The sequence below is a fragment of the Malus sylvestris genome, chromosome 12, assembly GCF_916048215.2.
Source record: "Malus sylvestris chromosome 12, drMalSylv7.2, whole genome shotgun sequence".
Lineage (NCBI taxonomy): Eukaryota > Viridiplantae > Streptophyta > Magnoliopsida > Rosales > Rosaceae > Malus > Malus sylvestris.
Genome location: NC_062271.1, coordinates 2,163,095 through 2,184,363, shown reverse-complemented (window position 1 = coordinate 2,184,363; position 21,269 = coordinate 2,163,095). Strand labels below are relative to the sequence as shown.

At 38.7% G+C, this 21,269-nt stretch overlaps 1 protein-coding gene and 1 pseudogene across 1 annotated transcript; both read left to right on the top strand.

Annotated features, from left to right (window-relative positions):
- The first annotated feature begins 4,901 nt into the window (after positions 1-4,901).
- Positions 4,902-15,712, top strand: LOC126593599 (uncharacterized; annotated as a pseudogene).
- A 1,115-nt stretch (positions 15,713-16,827) lies between these two features.
- LOC126593866 (subtilisin-like protease SBT4.15) lies at positions 16,828-20,862 on the top strand. The gene is made up of 11 exons (XM_050260029.1): positions 16,828-16,965; positions 17,127-17,215; positions 17,312-17,409; positions 17,533-17,679; positions 17,895-18,000; positions 18,300-18,807; positions 18,916-19,016; positions 19,250-19,471; positions 19,681-19,789; positions 19,863-20,076; positions 20,166-20,862. Exons 1-11 carry the CDS (start codon positions 16,864-16,866, stop codon positions 20,708-20,710), a joined length of 2,241 nt encoding a protein of 746 aa, XP_050115986.1. The 5' UTR covers positions 16,828-16,863; the 3' UTR covers positions 20,711-20,862.
- The last annotated feature ends 407 nt before the right edge of the window (positions 20,863-21,269 follow it).

The following is a 21,269-nucleotide window of genomic DNA, read 5'->3' as shown; positions in this document are numbered from 1 at the left end:
TAAAATTTTGTTAATTTCTCTCACACGCCTTTATAATGCTCATGAAAACTTTTCTAGTCTCTCCTATATGTATAATTTTTGTGATATCAAATTTTTGTACTTGACCTTAATTGAAATTTAGAAAATTTTCAACCAAACATAGCATTGTAAAAGTGCGCTCTTTGTAAAATTCTAAGATAAGAGGAGGAAAAAAAAACAAATAATAGGAAGAAAGACAAAAAAAATAAATAAAATAAAATAAAAAACAAAGCCGTTGGGCAGTTGGAACGTTGGTCCCAACTTATGAAGTGGAAAGTAAATATACTACAAAATATGTGACTAGTCCACAAGGTGTTCACATGTGCCTTCCTTGGCTCCCACTACATCATATGTCATACTCAGTCAATTTGTACCACGAGGGCTGCAGTTTTCTGTCTTCCTTTTGCACATGATTATAATATTTTGTGTGGCCTCTTTGCATTGCATATATTTTGCTAAATGTGTCAGCAGCATGCAATATGTCCCAATTGATTCTCAGGTGAATGAACAACGATTTTGTCACAATTGGGTTACTGTAACAATTATGTTTGCGAAGGTTTGGAATTTGCTGTAAAGTTGGCCTTCGATCGTGTGATTTGTGAAGGATACTTCACCTATGGGAAGAGTAATTATTGGTGATGTTAAATTGTAGCTAGCTCTTTACCCAGGTATCCAATTCGTGTTGCATATTAAGAGAGAGGCCAGTAACGTGACACATCGCTTTTTTTTTTTTTTTTTTTGGAGAACCTCGGTGGTACGAGGGAATTTTATTGATAAGAAAAAAGAAGTTACACCTAGACAGGGGGGGACATAAACCTAACCCCTCATAGAACAAGAGAAAAGAAATACAAAAATGAAAAAAGGGGGGGACATGCACCTTACCCCTTTTGAGAAAGGAAATGCCGGAAAAAGGGGGGGGGACATGGACCGTACCCCTCTTGGAAAAGAAAATACAAGGAAAAGACTAGGCGGGCATAAGCCCAAACCCCTCTATAAACCTTAAAAGGTAATAACCTGCAAGACAAACTGCAAAACAAAAGGGAATCCAAAAAGGTTAGGAAAAGAAAGGAGAAGACACATCAAGAAGAGGAGACGAACCTGTAGGTTGGCATGCCCAAGAAATCTGAGTGCAAAGGAGGGAGGATCTCAATTGGGGGAGTGGAATGCCAGACAAGTGAAGATGATAGGAGCCCTAAATTGGCTAATTTGTCAGCAACAACATTCCTTTCTCGAAAAATATGAGAGCAACGAAAACCCATGTTCTGCAAATGGAGAGTACAATTGTTCCAGCGTGTCTGGAGCGACCAAGGGGGAGAGAAAGATCCAGAAGCAAAACATGATATTACACTAGAAGAGTCGTTTTCAAGCCATAAATTTTGCCAGCCCCGCACGTGGGCCAATTCGACAGCAAGGATGACAGCATGGAGCTCCGCATAGAAAGAAGTACGATGGCCCAAGCTTAGGGAGAAACCACCAAGAAAATAACCCGCAGAATCTCGAAAAACCCCGCCACAAGCCGCAGGACCCGGATTACCTTTAGCAAGACCATCAGTATTCACTTTGACCCAAGAAAGAGGAGGGGGTGCCAAAGAACAGGGACAATAGAAGGAGCTTTACAGGAGTTAGGCGATATTCCAAGAGAGACTAAAAGTTGCCTGTCCAAAATGCCTCGTACATGGCCAGGGGTGAGAGCTCCAACCTGCCTAATCCAGGCCGAGGTGGAGCGGCAGAGACGTGAGAAGGAGGGAGGTTTGCCTTCAAACTTCACTTTATTACGCATCTTCCAAATAGCCATTAGTAAGAAAAACCCCGAAGCTAGCCAGACATTGCGAAGATGTGGAGAAAACCGCTTTGACAGAAAAGCAAGCCATAGATCAGAGAGGGAGCCCGTAGGTGGAATAATAGTGCCAAATTGGGTAGCTAGCCAACGCCAAGCACATTGTGCAAAGTCACAGCTAGAAAATAAGTGGTCAATAGATTCAGAGTTCTTGTGACATAGTAGGCATATTGGAGCCAGCGGGATGCCTTGGCGCTGAAGTTGATCCTCCGTTGGGAGCTTGTTGAATAGAATCTTCCAAACTAAAATAGAGTAATGAGGTGGGATGAAAGGACGCCAGATAATGGAAGCCCAACTCTTGACAGGAAACCGATGACGAACAATTTCATAGCCATCGGAAAACGAAAAAACACCAGATGTCGAAACTTCCCAAATTAAAACGTCCTTATCCGCATCAATTGGAAGAGGCATTTCTAAGATCTCTTTAGTTAGGTCTGGGAAAGTAGAAGAAAAAATAGAAGGAATAACCCATTTTCCCATACGAATAATATTTGAGACCTTAGTACGAGATAACGAAGGGGCAATCTCTGTTGCCCAAACGACGTCCACAATAGGCTTATCCAGCCATTTATCAACCCAAAGGGAAGTAGTAGAACCACTTCCAATCACCCAACGACAGTTCTGAAACAAGATATGAAGAATGGATTTAATACCAGGCCATATAGAAGATCGCTTATAACTACAAGAGTATAGGCGACCATGTAGCTTGAAACGTTTCCGAAGATAAATACTCCAAGGGGAATCAGTAGTAATAATAAGCCATCCAAGCTTTAAGAGAGCTGTAGTGTTAAGAGAGCCAAGATCACGCAAACCCAAACCACCTTCATTCTTTGGAGCACATATCTGATGCCAAGAAACGGTAACAAGCTTCTTGGAGGTTACGTCACCAGACCATATAAAATTGCGAGCACATCGTGAAAGAGACCTTAGCAAGGAGGAAGGCCACTTATAAACAGAGAAGCTATGCAATAGCATACTTTGAAAAACTGATTGGGTGAGTTGAACTCTTCCTGCCATAGATAAAAGTTTCCCCTTCCAACCAGTTAACTTAGCTTTAGCTTTATCTGCCAAGGCTTGAAGATGACTCCTTTTAGGCTTGCCACAAAAGATTGGAACTCCTAAGTAGACAAACGGTGCTTTGCCTTCTTTGAAACCCAAGTAACTCTCAACCACAGCTTTGCGATGCCTTGAGGTAGAGCCCAAGTAGAAAGTACTTTTTGCCTTATTGATAAATTGACCAGAGGCTCTACTATATCTATCGAAGAAACCTTGCAAATTTCGCAGGGTGACACCGTCACTTCTACAGAAAATGAATAAGTCATCTGCATAGAGAACGTGAGAGGGAGAGATACAACCTCTTGGAGCAAAAGTTGGCTTAGTAAGCCCATCAAGTTGAAGACGACTCAGGCCCCTTGATAAAGCCTCCTCAGCTAGACAGAAAAGTAACGGAGAGAGAGGATCCCCTTGGCGCACTCCTCGGGAACAAGAGAAAAAACCATGCGGGGAACCATTGATTAGGATTGACAGTTTAGCAGATCTTAAGATGGTAGAAACCCAGTCTATAAAACAAGTGGAGAACCCAAAGTTAGTAAGCACCCGCAATAGAAATGACCAATCTAAAGTATCAAAAGCCTTAGCTATATCAACTTTGACTCCCATATTGCCACCACGAGTTTTTTTGTCAAGCACATTGAAACATTCAGAAACAAGGCCAATACAATCTGTGATACGTTGGCCAGGTATGAAAGCAGCTTGATGTGGAGAAATAATGCGTTGAACAACATGAGAAAGACGAACTGCCAAAATTTTGGGAATAATCTTAAAGAGAAAGTTTGCCAAAGCAATAGGTCTAAAATGAGTCATGGAAATAGCATCTTCCACCTTCGGTATCAAAACTAAGAAATTACTATTGGCATTGGGGTATAGCCAATTTGATTGAAAGAATTGCTTCACAAATTGAATAACATCAAAGCTGACAATATCCCAACAGTGATGATAGATTAACGAGAAGGATCCGGATCCTTCTCGTTAATTTATGTTTACAGCTAGTTGAAAAAGAGCTAATTAAGCGATATGCGGAGAATGTTTCTTTGTATACTAAAGTATGAGCACAATAGCTGTAAACATAAATTAACGAGAAGGATCCGGAGATTGTTTATTTGATTAAGTTCCAAAACGTGTCAAACGCATGATTATTTTTTAAAAACCTTTGCACGACGAAGCAAGTGTTCAGGTGAAAGCTCCAACATTTCCATTTTTGATTTAATTTGAGGGGTTGTCTGATATTATTTAGAGTGTTTTTCTTATGAATGATGATTGTAGCTAAGGTCAAGTCCCATCACTCTCCTCGTTTTTAGTTTTAATGTTCCACCGCAGATTCATAAAAAAGAAAGAAGTATTTTTGCATGGTTTAGGGTTATGACCAAGCCGCTAATGTTGTCATTTTTTTTTTTGGTAAATTACATAGTAGATCTTCAGGTTTGAGGTCTATTACAACTTTATACAACATCTTTAAAACATTTCACTTTCATACCTCAAGTAGTATTTTATTTCAAAATAATACCTCCGTTACATTTTCCATCCATTGATCCGTTAAGTACTGACGTGGCTGCCAAATGTGTGCCACGTGGCTGCCAAATGTATGCCACGTGGCAAAAATAATAATTTTTTTTTTTTTTTTTTGAAAAATCTGAATCTTCTTAAAAAAAAAAAAAAAAAAAAAAAACCAAAACTTAGAAAATGCAGAACCACCCCCGCAACCTCTCCCTACCCCTCTTCTCCCTCTCCTCCACTCTCTTCACCTCCCCTCCCATCCAAAAACCCACCCCACCCCCACCTTCCCCGAGCTCTTTCTCCTCTTCACCCCCACCCCCTTTCTCCCTTCTCTCATCTGTAACCCACCTACTTCATTGCGAGAGACCCCACTAACCCACTAAACATACACATTTGGTTCCATCCCAATCCCAACCTCCATAGATCTGATCTGATTTCTCCATCTTTGTAATTGCTACTGTTTCTTAAGCTCTAGCTCCAGCTCTCTTTCTCAATGGCGTCCGAGGGAATTCTGTTGAGGATGGGCAACCCACTGCTAGACATCTCCGCCGTCGTCGACGAGGGGTTCTTGCAGAAGTACGCCGCATTCTCTCAAACCCTTTTTGCTCTTTTTTTCTTTCTTTTGCGCAAAACTCAGACGCATGAAGCTTTATGTTGCCCGCCAGATGTTTGATCTATTGCCTAAGCAATATTTGGGCTTTCTAGCTCAAGTGTGTAGATGAGCTTATACTCTATGCTTTGGTTCACTGTACTGTGAGCTACAAGAACGCATAATTTGGTGTGGTGGGATTGATTTTGTTTGCTTTTTGTGTCACAGATATGACCTCAAGGCCAACAATGCGATTCTTGCAGAGGACGTGCACCTACCCATGTAAGTGATTTAGCTTTCGCCTTTCGAATTTCTACTTTTCTTGCATAAATACGAGTCTGTAGAAGTCTTGTGGGTAATTGTTTTTTTTTTTTGCTTAATCTCCAGTTCAAAGTGAGGGATATTGGATTGTGCTTTGGTTAAACTGCACCGACACTTTAAAATGTGTTAAAAGTTTAATGCCTAATTTATCTGAGTAACAACCATAAAAGGATTATGTTCATACACAGTGTTGTCAAATAGATGTAGTTCCATGAATGAAGATAAGTCCTCCACACTTCTGTCTGACCGCGAAACAATTGTTTGTGGCTAAGCGAGAAGAATCGAAGTTTAGACAGGATTGGGGTTTTTGTTTTCTCTGGGTTGCAGGTACGAGGGTCAGGGGAAGAAGATGAAGATGGGGGAGATGAGAGGGGGGCGGAGGGGGCGACAGGAAGGGTCTCTGCTAGGTGGGGTGAGGTGGGTCGTCTAGGAGAGGGGCTGTGTAAGTTTCTGGGTTTTTGTGTGTGGGTGTGGGGGGAGGGGAAAGGGGTTCAGCTTTTGTTTTTTGTTTTTTTTAAGAAGATTCAGATTTTTCAAAAAAAAAAATTTAAAAATTATTATTTTACCACGTGGCATACATTTGGCAACCACGTGGCACACATTTGGAAGCCACGTCAGCACTTAACGGATCAATAGATGGAAAATGTAACGGAGATATTATTTTGAAATAAAATAGTACTTGAGGTATGAAAGTGAAATATTTTAAAGATGTTGTATGAGGTTGTAATAGACCTCAAACCTGAGGGGCTACTATGTAATTTACCCTTTTTTTTCGTGAAGAGTCTAATCCAACCCGCAAGCGGCATTTCTATATTATTAAGTGGGTTAAAATTTAATGTATTTCAAAAAAAAAAAAAAAACTTTCTGAATATCTGTTGGTAATTAACATGGTTAGTTCATGTGATTAGTTTTTTTTTTTTTTTTCAAAAGAACTAGCTAATGGTATCACCACTGCAGTCCATTCTTTTGGAACTCAAAAAAACTCATAGAGATATTTCAACTTTTTTCTCCAATCATTATCGTGTGATTCACCAGCACCACAATATGTGACTATAATTCATGCCGCTAGAATATGACTCGTTTCTTTTATGTTGCCTCTTAGGCCGGCAGTAAAGAAATTGATTTGTCATAGCTCCACTTGTGATCGTAACAAAATAATCATGTCATTAAAGTTAGTTGAAAATCAACCTATATATATCCATTCTCAAAAAAATCTTGTTAGAAAACTAATCTGTGTATCCATTCAAGCAAATTAGTCCCCTTTTCTTGGCGGGAATCTCTCAAATCTTGCATCTTCGTGTGACATAATTTTAAAAGCCTATAAAGAGGAACATAGATGTAGGTCCATTCTAAGATTTTGTGGGCATATAAATTTGGTTACAATACTTACATATATTTAATACAATCCTTATATATAAATGTGTGTGTATATATATATATTTAAAAGTGCAATTCATTTTTGGTTCCAAATGAGGTTAGGACCAGACCTGTGTGGCCATGCCAAGATTCCACAACCAAAAGGTGCAAGCAAAACTTGTCTGCTAATGTTTCACAAAATGACTTTTGAAGAATTGTTTTGTAAATTCATAGGATTTTACATTTTATAATTTGAGAATGGGTTTGGTACTTTTAATCTGAGAATGATTTTTTTTTTTTAAACTATGAAAACATGTCTAGTACTAATATAAAAGTGTCAAAAAATAATAAATTCATGTTTCCTAGTAGAGTAATACTAAGTAGATTAAATTTGCAAACTAAATGATGTGTCACCAATAAGAAATAAGCATGTTAATCAATATTTAAATGATAATCCAATTATCAAGTTTCATGTCAATTAGTTTACAAAATTTAGACTACAAATGTGGTCTCCCTAGCATTATCCTTGGTAGTAATGTTCGTGTAATCTAAACCACATATTAATGAAACCCTTTTTGTCAAACCAAAGAGGATAAAAAGACATTTTTATCTTCTATCACAACAAAAGAGTTAAGGACGGAAATGTAATTTCACAAAAGCAAAATTTTGTTTTTTTTAAGCCTCACCTATAGGTGATTGTATCATGTCTAATTTTTTTTTAAAGTAAAAAATAAACCTCTCTCCCTCTCTCCTACTCCCATGCTCTCTCTGGCTCTCTTCCTCTTTTTAATTTAAAAAACAAAAGTAAAGTATTTCACACACACTTTGTGTGTGGGCATGTACTAGCATAATTTTAAGATAGTGGCAGTGGTGGTTGAAGTGGTGGTTGGGGTGGTGGTAGTACTGCAGTAGTGGTGACAAGATATATATGGTGGCTAGAGTGGGGTAAGAGGCAATGGTAGAGACAGTGGTGGTGGCAACGACGACGACAATGGTGACAGGGGGTTGTTGTGTTAACATAACAATGGTTGTGAGAGGGTGGTGGTGACGGCGGTGACAATGGCGATACGGGGTTGTTATGATAACAATGGTTGTGAGAGGATGGATGTGAAAATTGTTGTTAGGAGGTGGCGGGGATGGCCAAGGTGGTTGTGGCCATGGTGAGGGTGATGGTGGTAGAGAATGTGTGAGGGTGGTTGTGAGGATGATGGTGAAAGGTGGTGGTAGACATTTTTATTTTACAACATTTTTTTAGTCAATGTTTTGAAATAAATATTGGCAACATTTGCTTAATGAAATGCTGCATTTCTTTGGCTTTAATTGATATTCTTCTTCGTTTGTAAGTGAGAGGTTTTATGTTACTCTTCATTAAGTACTACGGTTTAGTAGTATTCCTCTTCACTTGTAAGTAAGAGGTTTTAGGTTCCATTCTCGGCAAAAGCGAATTTGAACCAGATTATTGCTAACCCATTATGAGGCTAAGCCCATCTCCTTTTGTTTAGTGTAGAGAATATCGTTTTTTTTTAAATTAGGACAAAACCAGTTTTTCATTAATTATAACACCTTTTTCGCGTTACAAACGATCTTTGTTATAACCGATCATGCCCTCGAAATCTAGTTCAACAAACCCCAAACTCCATCAATTTCGAATTCAAATCTAGTTTAAGGGTCCCCGGTGTAATTAGTGGCAAACAGAAATTGGGGTGGGTGGGGGAGTTTTTCCTTCTTGTTAAATAAAAAGAAGGGGATGCAACATGAGGATTTCTCAGGAAGTGTGTAGAGGTGGGCTCGAAATTCCGAAATCCGAAAAAATCGAAATGTTCGTCAAAAAAACTGAAACGCAAAAAAACCAAACCAAACTTGAAGAAGCCAAACCAAACCAAATAGAACTCAAAGAAGTCAAACCGAATCGAAAACACCATTGTTTTGAAAATTAGGGTTTTTGCTAATCCTTCTCAAGTTACCAAATGAACTAATGGGTGCTAAATCTTGGTCATTATTTAGTAACTTGAATTGGCCTAATGAATATGTTGTGATCTATTGGCTTTTTAGTGTGGAAAGTAGTAGATTTAGTGAAATTTAGCGTTAGAGTCTAAAAGGTTAACTCCTTGTTATGATTTTTTTAAATTTTATTTTTTACTCTTTTAAGAACCAACCAGGTTTTATTAATAAAAACCAAATGAAATCAAACTGAATTGTAGAAAATCAAAATGAAATCAAACCGGACTGAATATAACCGAATCAAACAGTAATTTCGATTTAATTTTTTATTTTAGCAAAAAACAAAACTAAAATAATCCGAACCCACCCCTAGGTGGGACAGTTTGGTGGCTATTGTGTGAGGTATCAATTGCAAAGACATGGTAAAAAAGACAACGTGAATATTGCAATGGAGGAGGAAGTGGAAGTCGAACCTCCACTCGCGGTCCTATTGGCTCCGAAACGCGGGAAAACAACCAAGACCAAGCGAAAACCCCAAGCAGCAACAACATCCACTGATCAGAATCCAGACCCAGACCCGGAGCCAGTTCGAAACGACCCGGAGCCTGTTCGGATTGAGCCGGAGGGAGTTCGAATTGAGCCGGAGACAGTTCGAATAGGGGAAGAAGGCTCGAGGAATGGGCACCATTGCCAAGCTCTGCGGCGAGGCGGAGGAGGATCGCGGCGTCGAAGACGGCGAGATTCAACGCTTATCGTCCTCAGTTACCTTCCTAAGGTAATAAGAAATTAAATGCCTCTCTGTTGTTAGTGTTTTTGTTGCTTAATTTTGCAAAGAAACGTTTTTTCTTTTGTGTTCATCGTAAAGAAACGATTTTGTTGAAGGGAATGGGCGGATTTTAAGTATGGACCTCGAGATGTTCGATTTGCTTGTGGAGTTGGAAGTCCTGAGGAGAAGGATGTCGTCGGCGGGATAAACTTGCGGCAATTTTCTTCTGCAACAGTTCCTAAGGTTATATATTCGAATTCGAATTTATGGTCGGTTTGCCTCTAATAGTTTTGCAAAGAATAAGCTGTTGTAATGTCTCTCATTTTCGTATGAGAAACAAAATTGGCATTTGATCTAATTTTGCGGTTTACATGTTAATGCAGAACGAGGCACTTTCTGGGGACGCACCATCTCCGGAGTTGAGGTACGTGAATTGGCATTAGCAATGAGGCACTTTGTGATGATTAAGTTGTTTCGTGCTTGTGTTTCAAAGTTCTTGGAGATTGTTGCTTTCGTTGTTTTAATAAATTCAAGTTTAAACTTGATGTTAGTCTTGTATATTGGATTTTCACTGCCACCTGAACAAGCACTGATATATATCTTCTAATGTCCATTATACATTTTTGCAGCCAAGACTTTGTGATGTATGTTGGAGGGCCTGTTTGGGCGTTGGATTGGTGTCCTAGAGTTCATCGAAGTAGCGATGATCATCCAAAATGCGAGGTACATGGTCTTTTTGAGGCCCTTCCTTCTTTTATTTTTGTCAAAGTCTGTTACTTTAAGGGTCTACAGCTATCGCTACTTCTCATAGAAGGAAATGTGATGTGATAACTTTTGCTTTTTACGAAGTTATTTTTGTAATATTTGACGTTAACATTCTCAATCATTAGTGAATCGTGATAACTACTTCAACAGATTCCTTCAGAATATTAAGTGCCTTAAATAGTGAACCCTGAAATTTTAGTTTTGAGCAATGTAGGAAACTTCCCTTGACTAGTTTTCTCTCAAATGGATGAAAAGTCCCTTTTAGGTGATTCTTAGCATGGTTTTCTATCTTGAGGCTTTCTTGGATTCAGTTTCTTATGTTTACGTCATTAAATTCACATTATTTTATTAGTCATGCTAGCAAGTTTGAGGCCAATGCCAAATTTGTTAGCTTAAATCTTAAATGCACATACATTTTGGATGAGTTGGAACTTTGATGTTGGACCATAGTGATAATTCATTTTCCTTATCATGAAAAGATACAAAAGCTTAGGACTAGAGTTCAAACGTTTATGATACTCTGTGTTATTGTCAGCAACATTTGTAAAATTAGTGAGGTTTATACAACTTAGAGAACTTTTACCATGTTAAAGTAGTTCAAGTCTTCTATATTATGACAACGTTATCATCACCATACTTTTGCAGTTTATTGCCGTAGCTGCTCATCCTCCTGGATCTTCTTATCACAAATTAGGCGAGCCACTAACTGGAAGAGGAGCCATTCAGATATGGTGTCTTTTAAATGTTGGTGTAAATAAGGAAGACATACATTCAGTAGTAGAAAAGCCAAAGCAGGGGAGTAAGAACAACAGAGCCAGACAAGAAAAATCAACTGAACCAAAGAAGCCTTTAGGGAGGCCTAGAAAGAAGCCAATAGAAGAAAAATCAACTGAACCAAAGAGGCCCAGAGGAAGGCCTAGAAAGAAGCCAATTGAAGAATCTGCTGACAAAGAGGCCACAGAAGAAAAATCAACTGGACCAAAGAGGCCTAGAGGAAGACCTAAAAAGTATGCAACAGAAGATTATGTTGACAACTTGGATGAAAGCAATAATTATGTTGAGGTTCCTGCCATTGAATATCCAGAGGGATCACTAGAGTTGCCTTCTACGGATTGTGCTCCTGAAAATACTCATGTGCATGCTGTACAAGAAGATCATGGTAAAAAACGAAAGAGTTACAAACATGTGGGATCTGCATCTGATCCAGCTCGGAAATCACATGTTCGGAGGAGAAAATTAAATATTATCGAAAGTGCAGGGAGTGATAACAGTGATACATGTCCACCGTTGTCAAATCAAGATGGGGAGAAAAGATCATTTGTTTCAGATCATCATACACAGCAGAATTCAGGACAGGTTCCTCGTAACAGTTATGCATGTCCACCGTTGTTGAATCAAGATGGGGAGAAAGGACCACTTGTTTCAGATCATCATACACTGCAGAATTCTGGACAGGATCCTCAAACAAGTAAAGATGTTCAAAATAATGGTTACTCTGAAATTGGCTCGACCAGGTGTTCAGTTCCGACGGACGTAGCATTGCCACGAATTGCATTATGCCTAGCTCACCATGGAAAGGTTGCCTGGGATGTGAAATGGCGTCCTCTTAATGAACGTGATTCCAAAAGCAAGCATCGGATGGGCTATCTTGCTGTGCTGTCAGGAAATGGGTCCCTGGAAGTGTAAGGCACCAACCTACTTGTTTGTACATGAATACTTTTTGTTTCTTGCACTTTAGGTCCTTTTACATATTCTTTGCTTCGGCCTCTTGATCTTTATATCTATTAGATCTCTTCTCAAAAGAATTTGCAGTTTCTTGCTTGGCAGTCAAGATAATATTTGAGTACAGTTGTTTACAAATCATCGCTAGCTGAATGACTTTGTGTTCCACTATCTCATCATACTTATCCTGGACCTTTTAAATGCAGGTGGGATGTTCCTCTTCCTCATGTAATTGAAGTTATTTATTCTTCTTCATGTGGTGAGGGCACTGATCCTCACTTTGTAAAATTAGCGCCAGTTTTCAGATGCTCAATGTTGAAGTGTGGTGGTGAAAAGAGGTACCCCGAAAGTATATTCCTCATTTTTTTGACAATAATTTGGAAATTTTCTTAGATTGCCATGTAATTGAGAGCATCATTTCCAATTTTTTTTTTATAACTATAAAATCATATCAGAACTTCCCCAGCTTATTTTGATTGCTGTATAAGATTCCCATAGGCAGATATTATCAGTGGAGAACTATTTCTTTTGCTGCATGATCTTGTAGAATATTCATGGGTTTCTCACTGCATTCAGATGTCTCTTTTGACCATAATATGTGACATTATATGATTCACTGGAAATTTGAAATCCATTGCTTTGTTTAACAGCATCCCTCTTACTGTGGAATGGTCACCTTCACCACCTCATGATTACCTACTTGTTGGATGCCATGATGGAACAGTAATTTTCTTGCACCTCGTTCTTCAATGTTTCTATATATTTTCCTTATAGACTTTTATCATGCTTTTGCATAGTTTCGAGTAAGATTTCATGTTAACTTGATGAACGATTTCCGTAGGATAAGTACTCAATGGGCAACCTTGTTGTGCAATCTGATGGATTAATGCTAAACATTTCGTGTATCTGTTCTTGAATTTGCTAGTTTCATCTGCCCCATCCCACCTCAGCTCCAGTTGGAAGGAGTCTCTTTCTTGAGTTATTGTTCTTTTTTTCTTGATATTGTAACTAAAGAAGTTTTCAATAATGCAGGTTGCTTTATGGAAGTTTTCAGCAAGTAATGCATCTCAAGGTATGGCTAACAGAGAACCTAAAAAATGTAGATATGGTTTTACATTTGTGTTGGAGTTGTGACTTTTAACTTCATTAGTAAGTAAAAGAATGTCAGCTTCAATTCTCCACTTGTTGTTCAGCAGATACAAATCCAATTAGGGCACTTGCTTGGGCCCCGGCTGAAGGGTAAGCTATGTTGGAAATCAATTTTATGTACTTCTTTTCGTAGTACTTCAGTCTTCTTCTGAAGTTCCATGCAGGTATGGTTGTTGTAATGGTTGTTTTGAATGTCACTAAATTATGATATAGGGCGTAGAGATTGCTATTTCAGGCTCTTTTTTATTTGTTATATCAATTTTATATTTATTCATTCAGATATGTGAAATGCAACTGTGTGCGAATTACAACAATTCAGAGGGTGTCAATCTTATAGCTACTGCTGGACATGGAGGCCTAAAATTTTGGGACCTGTGGTAAGTATAATGGCTTGTTTTTTATTACGCTTGTGTAGTTTCTCCTCCTTTATAGTTAGTTAAATGCTTGCGGTTTTCAGTGGAAATTTCATTTCATAATAATATGTTTAACTTTTGGTTTTGCAGTGATCCATTCCGTCCGTTGTGGGACCTAGATCATTTACCAAGGTTCATATATAGTCTGAATTGGCTTCCAGATCCAAGGTACTCACAATCTTTCTGTCTGAAACATGTGTAAATATCTGGTTGGTGTGCATATGTACACGTGTATTCTATACTTTTTAGTTTTAGAGGGTGTTGTGTTTTTTTTGGTAGGTGTGTTATTTTATCCTTTGATGATGGAACAATGAAAGCTATCAGCTTGGTGAAGGCTGCATCCGATGACCCTGTAACAGGAAGGGTTGGAACAAAACAACCGGGCCTGCATAATCTCAGTTGTTTGCCCTTTGCTATCTGGAGTGTTCATGCATCGCGATTAACAGGTCTTCCTTGTGCTTATCTATCTGGAGTGGTATTTCAGTTAATTACAAATGTGTGCATAATGCATATATATATATATATATGATTATGTCAGAGTTGACCATAAGGGTACATATCAGTATGGCCCAATGGCAAATGGCTCAACCGTCTGCAACCTGGTGCTGAATTCAGTGCACTGAGAGAACCATACCCAAACGAAAAATGGCCTTATTTTTCTTTTTAAGGAAAAGAAATAGAAAATTTATATATAGTACCTGGATCAATGAGCTTCAGTAGTCTCCACTGCTGAATTTACATAAACATACTGTTCATAAGATTAGATAGATAATATGAAGTAGTATCCGTTCATTTCTTCTAATTTTCCTTGTTTGGACTTATTCCTCACGCGATTGAAACTGCATAAGGGTTGGCTACTGAATTCTAAATTTTTTTGGGAAAGTGTTGCTGTGTCTGAAATTCCTATTCTCCCTTGATGCTTAGCCTCCTGTCGGCCAAGAATTTTAAATCACTGTCATTGACCATAAATTTCACACAGCGAGCATGCTACTCATATCTGTGGCAGTGCCTGCAATTTTTTAAAATTGAACTTTGTGAGCCGAAAGTGTTGTCTGGCTTGACCATGACAGCAGTGGGATTTCTCAGTGTAACTTCTGATTCCAGCATTTTTTAATATCCTCTAATTGGAGAACTCCACTTTCAAATCTCAGGTATGGTTGCATATTGTGGTGCAGACGGAACTGTTCTCCGCTTCCAGGTGAGTTTTAACTTCTTCTGTTGATATCACTTTATCAGACGTTCCTTATCTTTCTTGTAGATATGCTTAACATCATTTTTTCATGATGCTTGGACCCATTTTTTGTTGCGAAGGCTGATGCTAGGATTTGGTAATTGATACAAATGAACTGCAAGTTGTTATATACTTAAATGTTTCGTTTTTGTTTTCATATAATCAGCTTACAACCAAATATCTGGAGAAAGATCCTCGACGGAACAGAGCCCCACATTTTCTGTGTGTGTCATTGACAATGGAGGAATCTGCTATAATCATCAATACTCCGGTATCAAATTCCCCTTTCCCACTGAAGGTTGTTTGCAACAATGCCGAGTCAAACAGAGTGAAAACTACTAATGATAAGACGGCAAAGGATAACACATCGGAAGATCAAAGTTTAGGTAAAGCTTTGTCAATTGCGTAACCCCCGACATTTTCTTTAATCACCCTATGTTCTTAGTTCCATCTTTTGGAATGTTCAATCAAATTGTCTCTTTGTTGCAGCTTTATGTTTTGGTGATGATCCCTGTATTGAATCGGACACTGGGGGAAAATTGGCATCTCTCAAAAGCCGAAAAACGCAGAAATCCAAGTCCAGCATGAAAACGCCAGATGATGACCGGGCAATGGTATGCATAGATGAAGAGCCGACTAATACGCAGGAACAAGAAACTGGGGCGGCTTCTCTCGAAAGCAAAAAAGCAAAGAAATCAAAGTCCAGTAAGAAAAAGCCAGATGATGACCAAGTATCGGTATGCATGGATGAAGAGCCGACTAATCGAGAAGAAGAAACCGTGAAAGAGCCTGAAGTTTTTCCTGACAAAATAGTAGCAATGCATAGAGTGAGATGGAACACGAACAAGGGTAGTGAGAGATGGCTGTGTTATGGAGGGGCAGCCGGAATTATTCGTTGTCAAGAGATTGTTTTGTCCGACGTCGATAAGGCGTGGACAGCAAAGAGATGAGAAGCCATGTTTCTTGTCTATAGTTTTGTCTGTAAAAAGGAAAAGAGAGAACGAAATTAATCTATGAAACAGAGAAGTAATCAAATTTTGAGTTAATGCCATTTCTTCGAATGCTACTATTACCATTTACCACCGAAAGCGAGGGGCTGCACCGTCGACGGAAGTCCCCCGTGCGCTCGTAAGCAACTTATGCTAGCAGATTTCTTTGGAAGCTCTTTCAACATCGAAAAGAAAAGTATCAACAGGCTAAAAGTTAATAGGCACTTATAAAAATAAAAGGAAAATTAACGAAAAGTTCTAAAAAAACTTTAGTTTTAATAAAAATGACAAATAAATATGTAAGTGAATAGTACAAAAAGTGACTTTTCAAGGTAAAAATGTCCTTAACGTTAAAAGTGAACAGTACCGGAAGTGTTTCATTAAAATTCCCATTAATTAATTAGAGTTTCCGTTATGAGGAACTAGCTAGTCTTTTAGTTCTGTGCAGAATAACTAATAGTTAACATTCTAGTCTTGTGTTAAGATAATACTAGCAATTGCACAGGTGTTATGCACATACTTATTAAAAATTTGAAAATAAAACTTATAAAGCGAGAAAATATAAAATGATCGTTAAAGTTTTTTGGTGACAACCTTCAAACGATTTTTCATTGCAGAAGAAGTTTCATAGCTTTAACGATTGTTTTTGGATAACTATTTTGTCAATAAAAGTTTATTTTATTTGGGAGAAAAACATGGAAGAGAAAATGGAGGCAACTGATTGTGAGGTTTTGAAAAAAAAAAGTAAAATTATTGTTTTTAATTTACTATATTGCCCATAACTTTTATTTTGGTTATTTTTCTTTCTTTAGTTCTGTTCATCATTCCGACAAGGAGTGGTAAATATCCTGAAGCTAGCTATAAGATAATTTGTATGCATTTGATGTTTGTAGCTAGCTAACCACCTTAACTACATACCCTCCCAAGATCCAAAATCCAAGCCACCAAACTCTCAGACTTATTTGGACTAAAACAGCGGTCCCTTATTCTTAGTTCAACACAGACAAACCAGCTCATTTCACTCTCACTCCCCTCACCATATTTTGCGCAGAGAGAGAGAGAGAGAGAGAGAATGCATTGAGAAGAAGATGCACCAGTTACGAAGCTCGCTCCTCTTCTTCTATTTATAGCAAATTAATCAGCCCTTACACTTGTGTGTTTGACAGAGAGACAAAAAACACACACACGCACTGATTTAGCAAATTGAAATACAATGAGGATGTTACAAAATCTACTGGTGATTCTTGTATTTAGTACTTATTTAGTAGCCACGTTGGGTGAAGGAATACGTGAGGATGGCGACGATGGTAGGAAGGTACGTATGTTCCAGACGATAATATGTTCCATTCCTTTCGGCAGTTTTCATCATTTCGTGCAACAACGTTATCATGTTACATTGTCAGAATGTAAATTAAGATATTATGATATTCAAATGTGACAATGTATCAAAGTGATTTGGAATTGTACTTCTAACAGCCTTACATTGTGTACATGGGAGAACTGCCAGCACCAGAAATTTCCGTCATGAGCAGACACCATAACCTGCTCGCTCAAGCCATCGGAGAGTAATAATGACCAGCTTCTTCCAACCATTTTTTTTCAAATTTTTATATACGGAGCTATTCTTGAGGATCACCGAACATTTTCCTTTCAAATTTCAGTGTCAAAGTAGCCAGAGAATCAAGAATTCATAGTTATGGAAGGAGTTTCAATGGGTTCGTAGCAAGATTGTTGCCACATGAAGCACAGGCACTCTCAGGTTCTTTGAAATATAAGTGAATAAATAAGTAAACAAATGATGCTACCCTAATTAGGTCTCAAATTATTATCCGAATCATTAGGCACTGCTATTATATGTTTTATGATTTTCTGTGATTTGTAGATGATGATAGCGTTGTGTCAGTGTTCCCAAACACCGTGCGCAAACTTCATACAACAAGGTCATGGGATTACCTAGGGTTGCCTTTGAAATCAAATAAAAGGAACTCTCAGATAGAAAGCAATACCATAGTGGGTGTGTTGGATTCAGGTTGGTATAATCTGACATTCTTTTCCCTCTTTTCTTTTATTGATAGAACCGTCTTTTAAGAGATTTGAACTCCATACTAAACGTCATTGAACTAAATGATCATCAATTCATCGGTGTGTTCTGTTATTCCGATTGAAAGACAATAGCAAAAGAAACAAAGTTGAAAAATTGTGAAACAAAATATTTGTAACCTTTTCAAACTCTGTGTGTATTAGGAATTTACATGCAGGCTCCCAGTTTCAACGATAAAGGCTACGGACCACCCCCAGCTAAATGGAAAGGCAAATGTATGAAGGGTGCAAACTTCACAGGCTGCAACAAGTATGTCTCACCCTCCCTCCCTCTCTCGCTCACTCTAAATCATTAGTTTAAAGAGACGGGCCAACAACATACTACTAACTACACCGATGTTTTCTAAATTCTATTAACTTGCATTTTATTATTACCTGTACAGCACGACATGTCTGAGGGTTTTATCACCAAAGCCCTGTGTAGTTAAAAGTGCAGTCATTAAATAGAGCTATTTAGTTTTGTTAATTTTCCGAGGTGAGATTCTTGTATTCTTCAACATACCAGTCCCGTGAAAACCTTATTTATATGCTTTTTTTTTTCTTGCGCAGCAAGGTAATTGGTGCCAAATATTTTAAACTGAACATTGCCCGTACTTGGGGCATTCAAAGTCCAGTCGACGATGATGGCCACGGCACTCACACTGCCTCCACCATTGCTGGTGCAGCCGTCAAAGGTGCCAGCTTATATGGCGTTGCAAAAGGGACTGCACGCGGGGGCGTGCCATTGTCACGCATCGCTGTGTACAAAGTGTGCTGGAGCACTCTTGGTTGCAGTGACATGGATATTTTGGCCGCATTTGATGAGGCCATTGCCGACGGTGTGGACTTAATATCGATCTCAATTGGTGGTCACTCGCGGAGGTTTTTGGACGATCCCATTGCCATCGGATCATTTCATGCCATGAAAAAAGGGATTTTTGTGTCGTGCTCAGCTGGGAATGATGGGCTTCCGGCCAGTGTGCAGAATGTAGCACCATGGATTATGACAGTGGCTGCTAATACCCTTGATAGGCAGTTACAGACTGTAGTTAAACTTGGCAATGGCCAGAGGATTTCTGTAAGTCTCTCTCCCTCTCTCACTAAGACAACCTGATAATAGTCACTGATACTAATTGCACATAAACATGCAGTCTGATGAGTTAACTGATTATTCAATCAATTGTAGGGAAATGCACTCAATACCTATTCGCCGAAGAAACTGATGTATCCTCTTATAAGTGGAGCCCTTGCATATAACACGAGTAATGAATTCGGGGGAAATGCAAGGTAAGAGTTTTAGCACAGATTATTGTGTTCACATAATTGTCACTTGTAACACGTTCGAATATTATACAGTACGATTATATAGTTACATGTTGTGAGAAGGCAAACATATATATGCTCAAAAGAAATATTCTTCAACTATCTTCAAAATTCGCTTTGATAATTTTGTTGGAAATTAATGCAATTTCAAGAATATAAACCCTAACCATCAAATGATTTGAAAATGATAATGGCAGTGCTTGTGATTCTTGGACTCTAAACGCTAACCTGGTGAAGGGGAGGATTGTGTACTGCCAAGGTTTTGGTTATCAGGATTACACTATTCAACGGTTAAAGGGTGCTGGAACCCTAATGACACGTGAAGAACTTAATGATTATGCCTATAGCCCTATAATCCCTGGTACCGATATCCTTGTCCAAGATGGGATCAAGATCGATAAGTACATCAACTCTACCAAGTATGGTTTTGTATAGCTCATTTCAATCTCATATTTCGTGGCTCATAAATCTTTTCAAAAGGAAATGATTTCCGCATGTACTGTTTTTCTCTTTATGCACAACCCTGTCTTTTTATGGAGAAGAAGAAAAGGAGTGGGCAGAAATCAGTTTCCTTCTCAAATATGAAAAAACCTAATTATCTTTGTGGTTTGGAATGAACTAACTCCAGAAACCCTACGGCAGTCATATACAAGACCAGAACTCCTAGTACGACCGCCCCCATCGTCGCTTCTTTCTCATCGAGAGGACCTCAACAGATAACCCTCAACATCCTCAAGGCAGTTCTCTCTCTCTCTTTCTCTCACTCTCTCTACATATTTGGTTATACTCAGGTACTTTTTTCATGTACAGCCTGATATTTCTGCACCAGGGGTAAATATATTGGCTGCATATTCAAAGATACCATCCATAACTGGTTACCCAGAAGATCGGCGCCACAATGTGTTCAATGTGTTATCAGGTACGTCCATGTCTTGCCCTCATGTAGCAGCAGCAGCAGCCTATGTCAAGTCTTTCCACCCGGACTGGTCACCTGCTGCCATCAAGTCCGCTCTCATGACAACTGGTTAGGCTTCCCAAACCGTACTATCAAAACAATAGAATAAAGTCCATCAAAGCAATGCACTAACCAATTTTTCACTTCATTTGGCCCAGCTACACCAATGAAAAACGAAACAGTGGATACCCAGCTAGCCACAGGAGCAGGACAAGTAAACCCGAAAAAGGCGGTGCATCCTGGTCTTGTCTACGACATAACCCTAGATGACTACTTTAGTTTCTTGTGCAAGGAAGGTTTCAACGACACAGACATTGGAAAACTTGTTGGAGATAAAAAGAATTACAATTGCTCAAACTTTAAACCTCCACGAGGCACAGACGGCCTCAACTATCCTTCTATGCATCTTCAGGTTTTCCCGAATGACAACTCTAGCGTTTCAGCAGTCTTCTACAGAAGAGTAACACATGTAGGGTTTGGTAATTCAGTGTACAAGGCGAAGGTGGCGAATTCGAATGGTCTGAGGGTGAAAGTCATACCGAATACCTTGACCTTCACTAAGTTGCATCAGAGAAGGTCTTTTAAGGTTGTGGTGACAGGTCGCCCGACGATGACCGAAACAGTTATGCATGCTATACTTCAGTGGGATGATTCTAAACACAACGTTAAGAGCCATATCGTAGTCTATAAGCATCTCAGTTAGGTCTCTTTTAGATTAGTTATTGCTTCTAGTGCCAGTATTTGGTAGCTTTTTTTTCCTATTAGTTTTCATTTGTGCTTGTAAATAAGCATTTGTTCGTCACTAAGTTTCTTTCGTATCGAATTCATTTCAGAGACATACTTCCGTATGTACACTGTCTAACACCACAACTATATATATAGCCCACAGATAAAAATTCATACGAATTGGGTCAAGTTACAAAACAAAGATAAGAGATGTGCTCCAGGCCTAAAAAAAAAAAGGCTTTACATGCAGATTATAATTATCTCATAAGTAGGAAAGAAAATGTGTATTTTCAATCCACAAGAAAAAAGGGGGCGTGCAAAATGTGAATTCTCATTTGTTTCTGCAACAAAAGAAGGCGGTGACGTTGTAGCTAAGATCATCCAGGAAGGTCTATCTTAAGGTATAAAATATGTTTTGTTAAGTTGTTCATTTGTTTTCTGTGATGTTGTTTTCATGTGTTGCAGACAAAGGCGTTGTCGTTTTACTTCTTAAGTCGTTCAAACTTCGAAGCTACTAGTCTACTGCCACAAAGAAA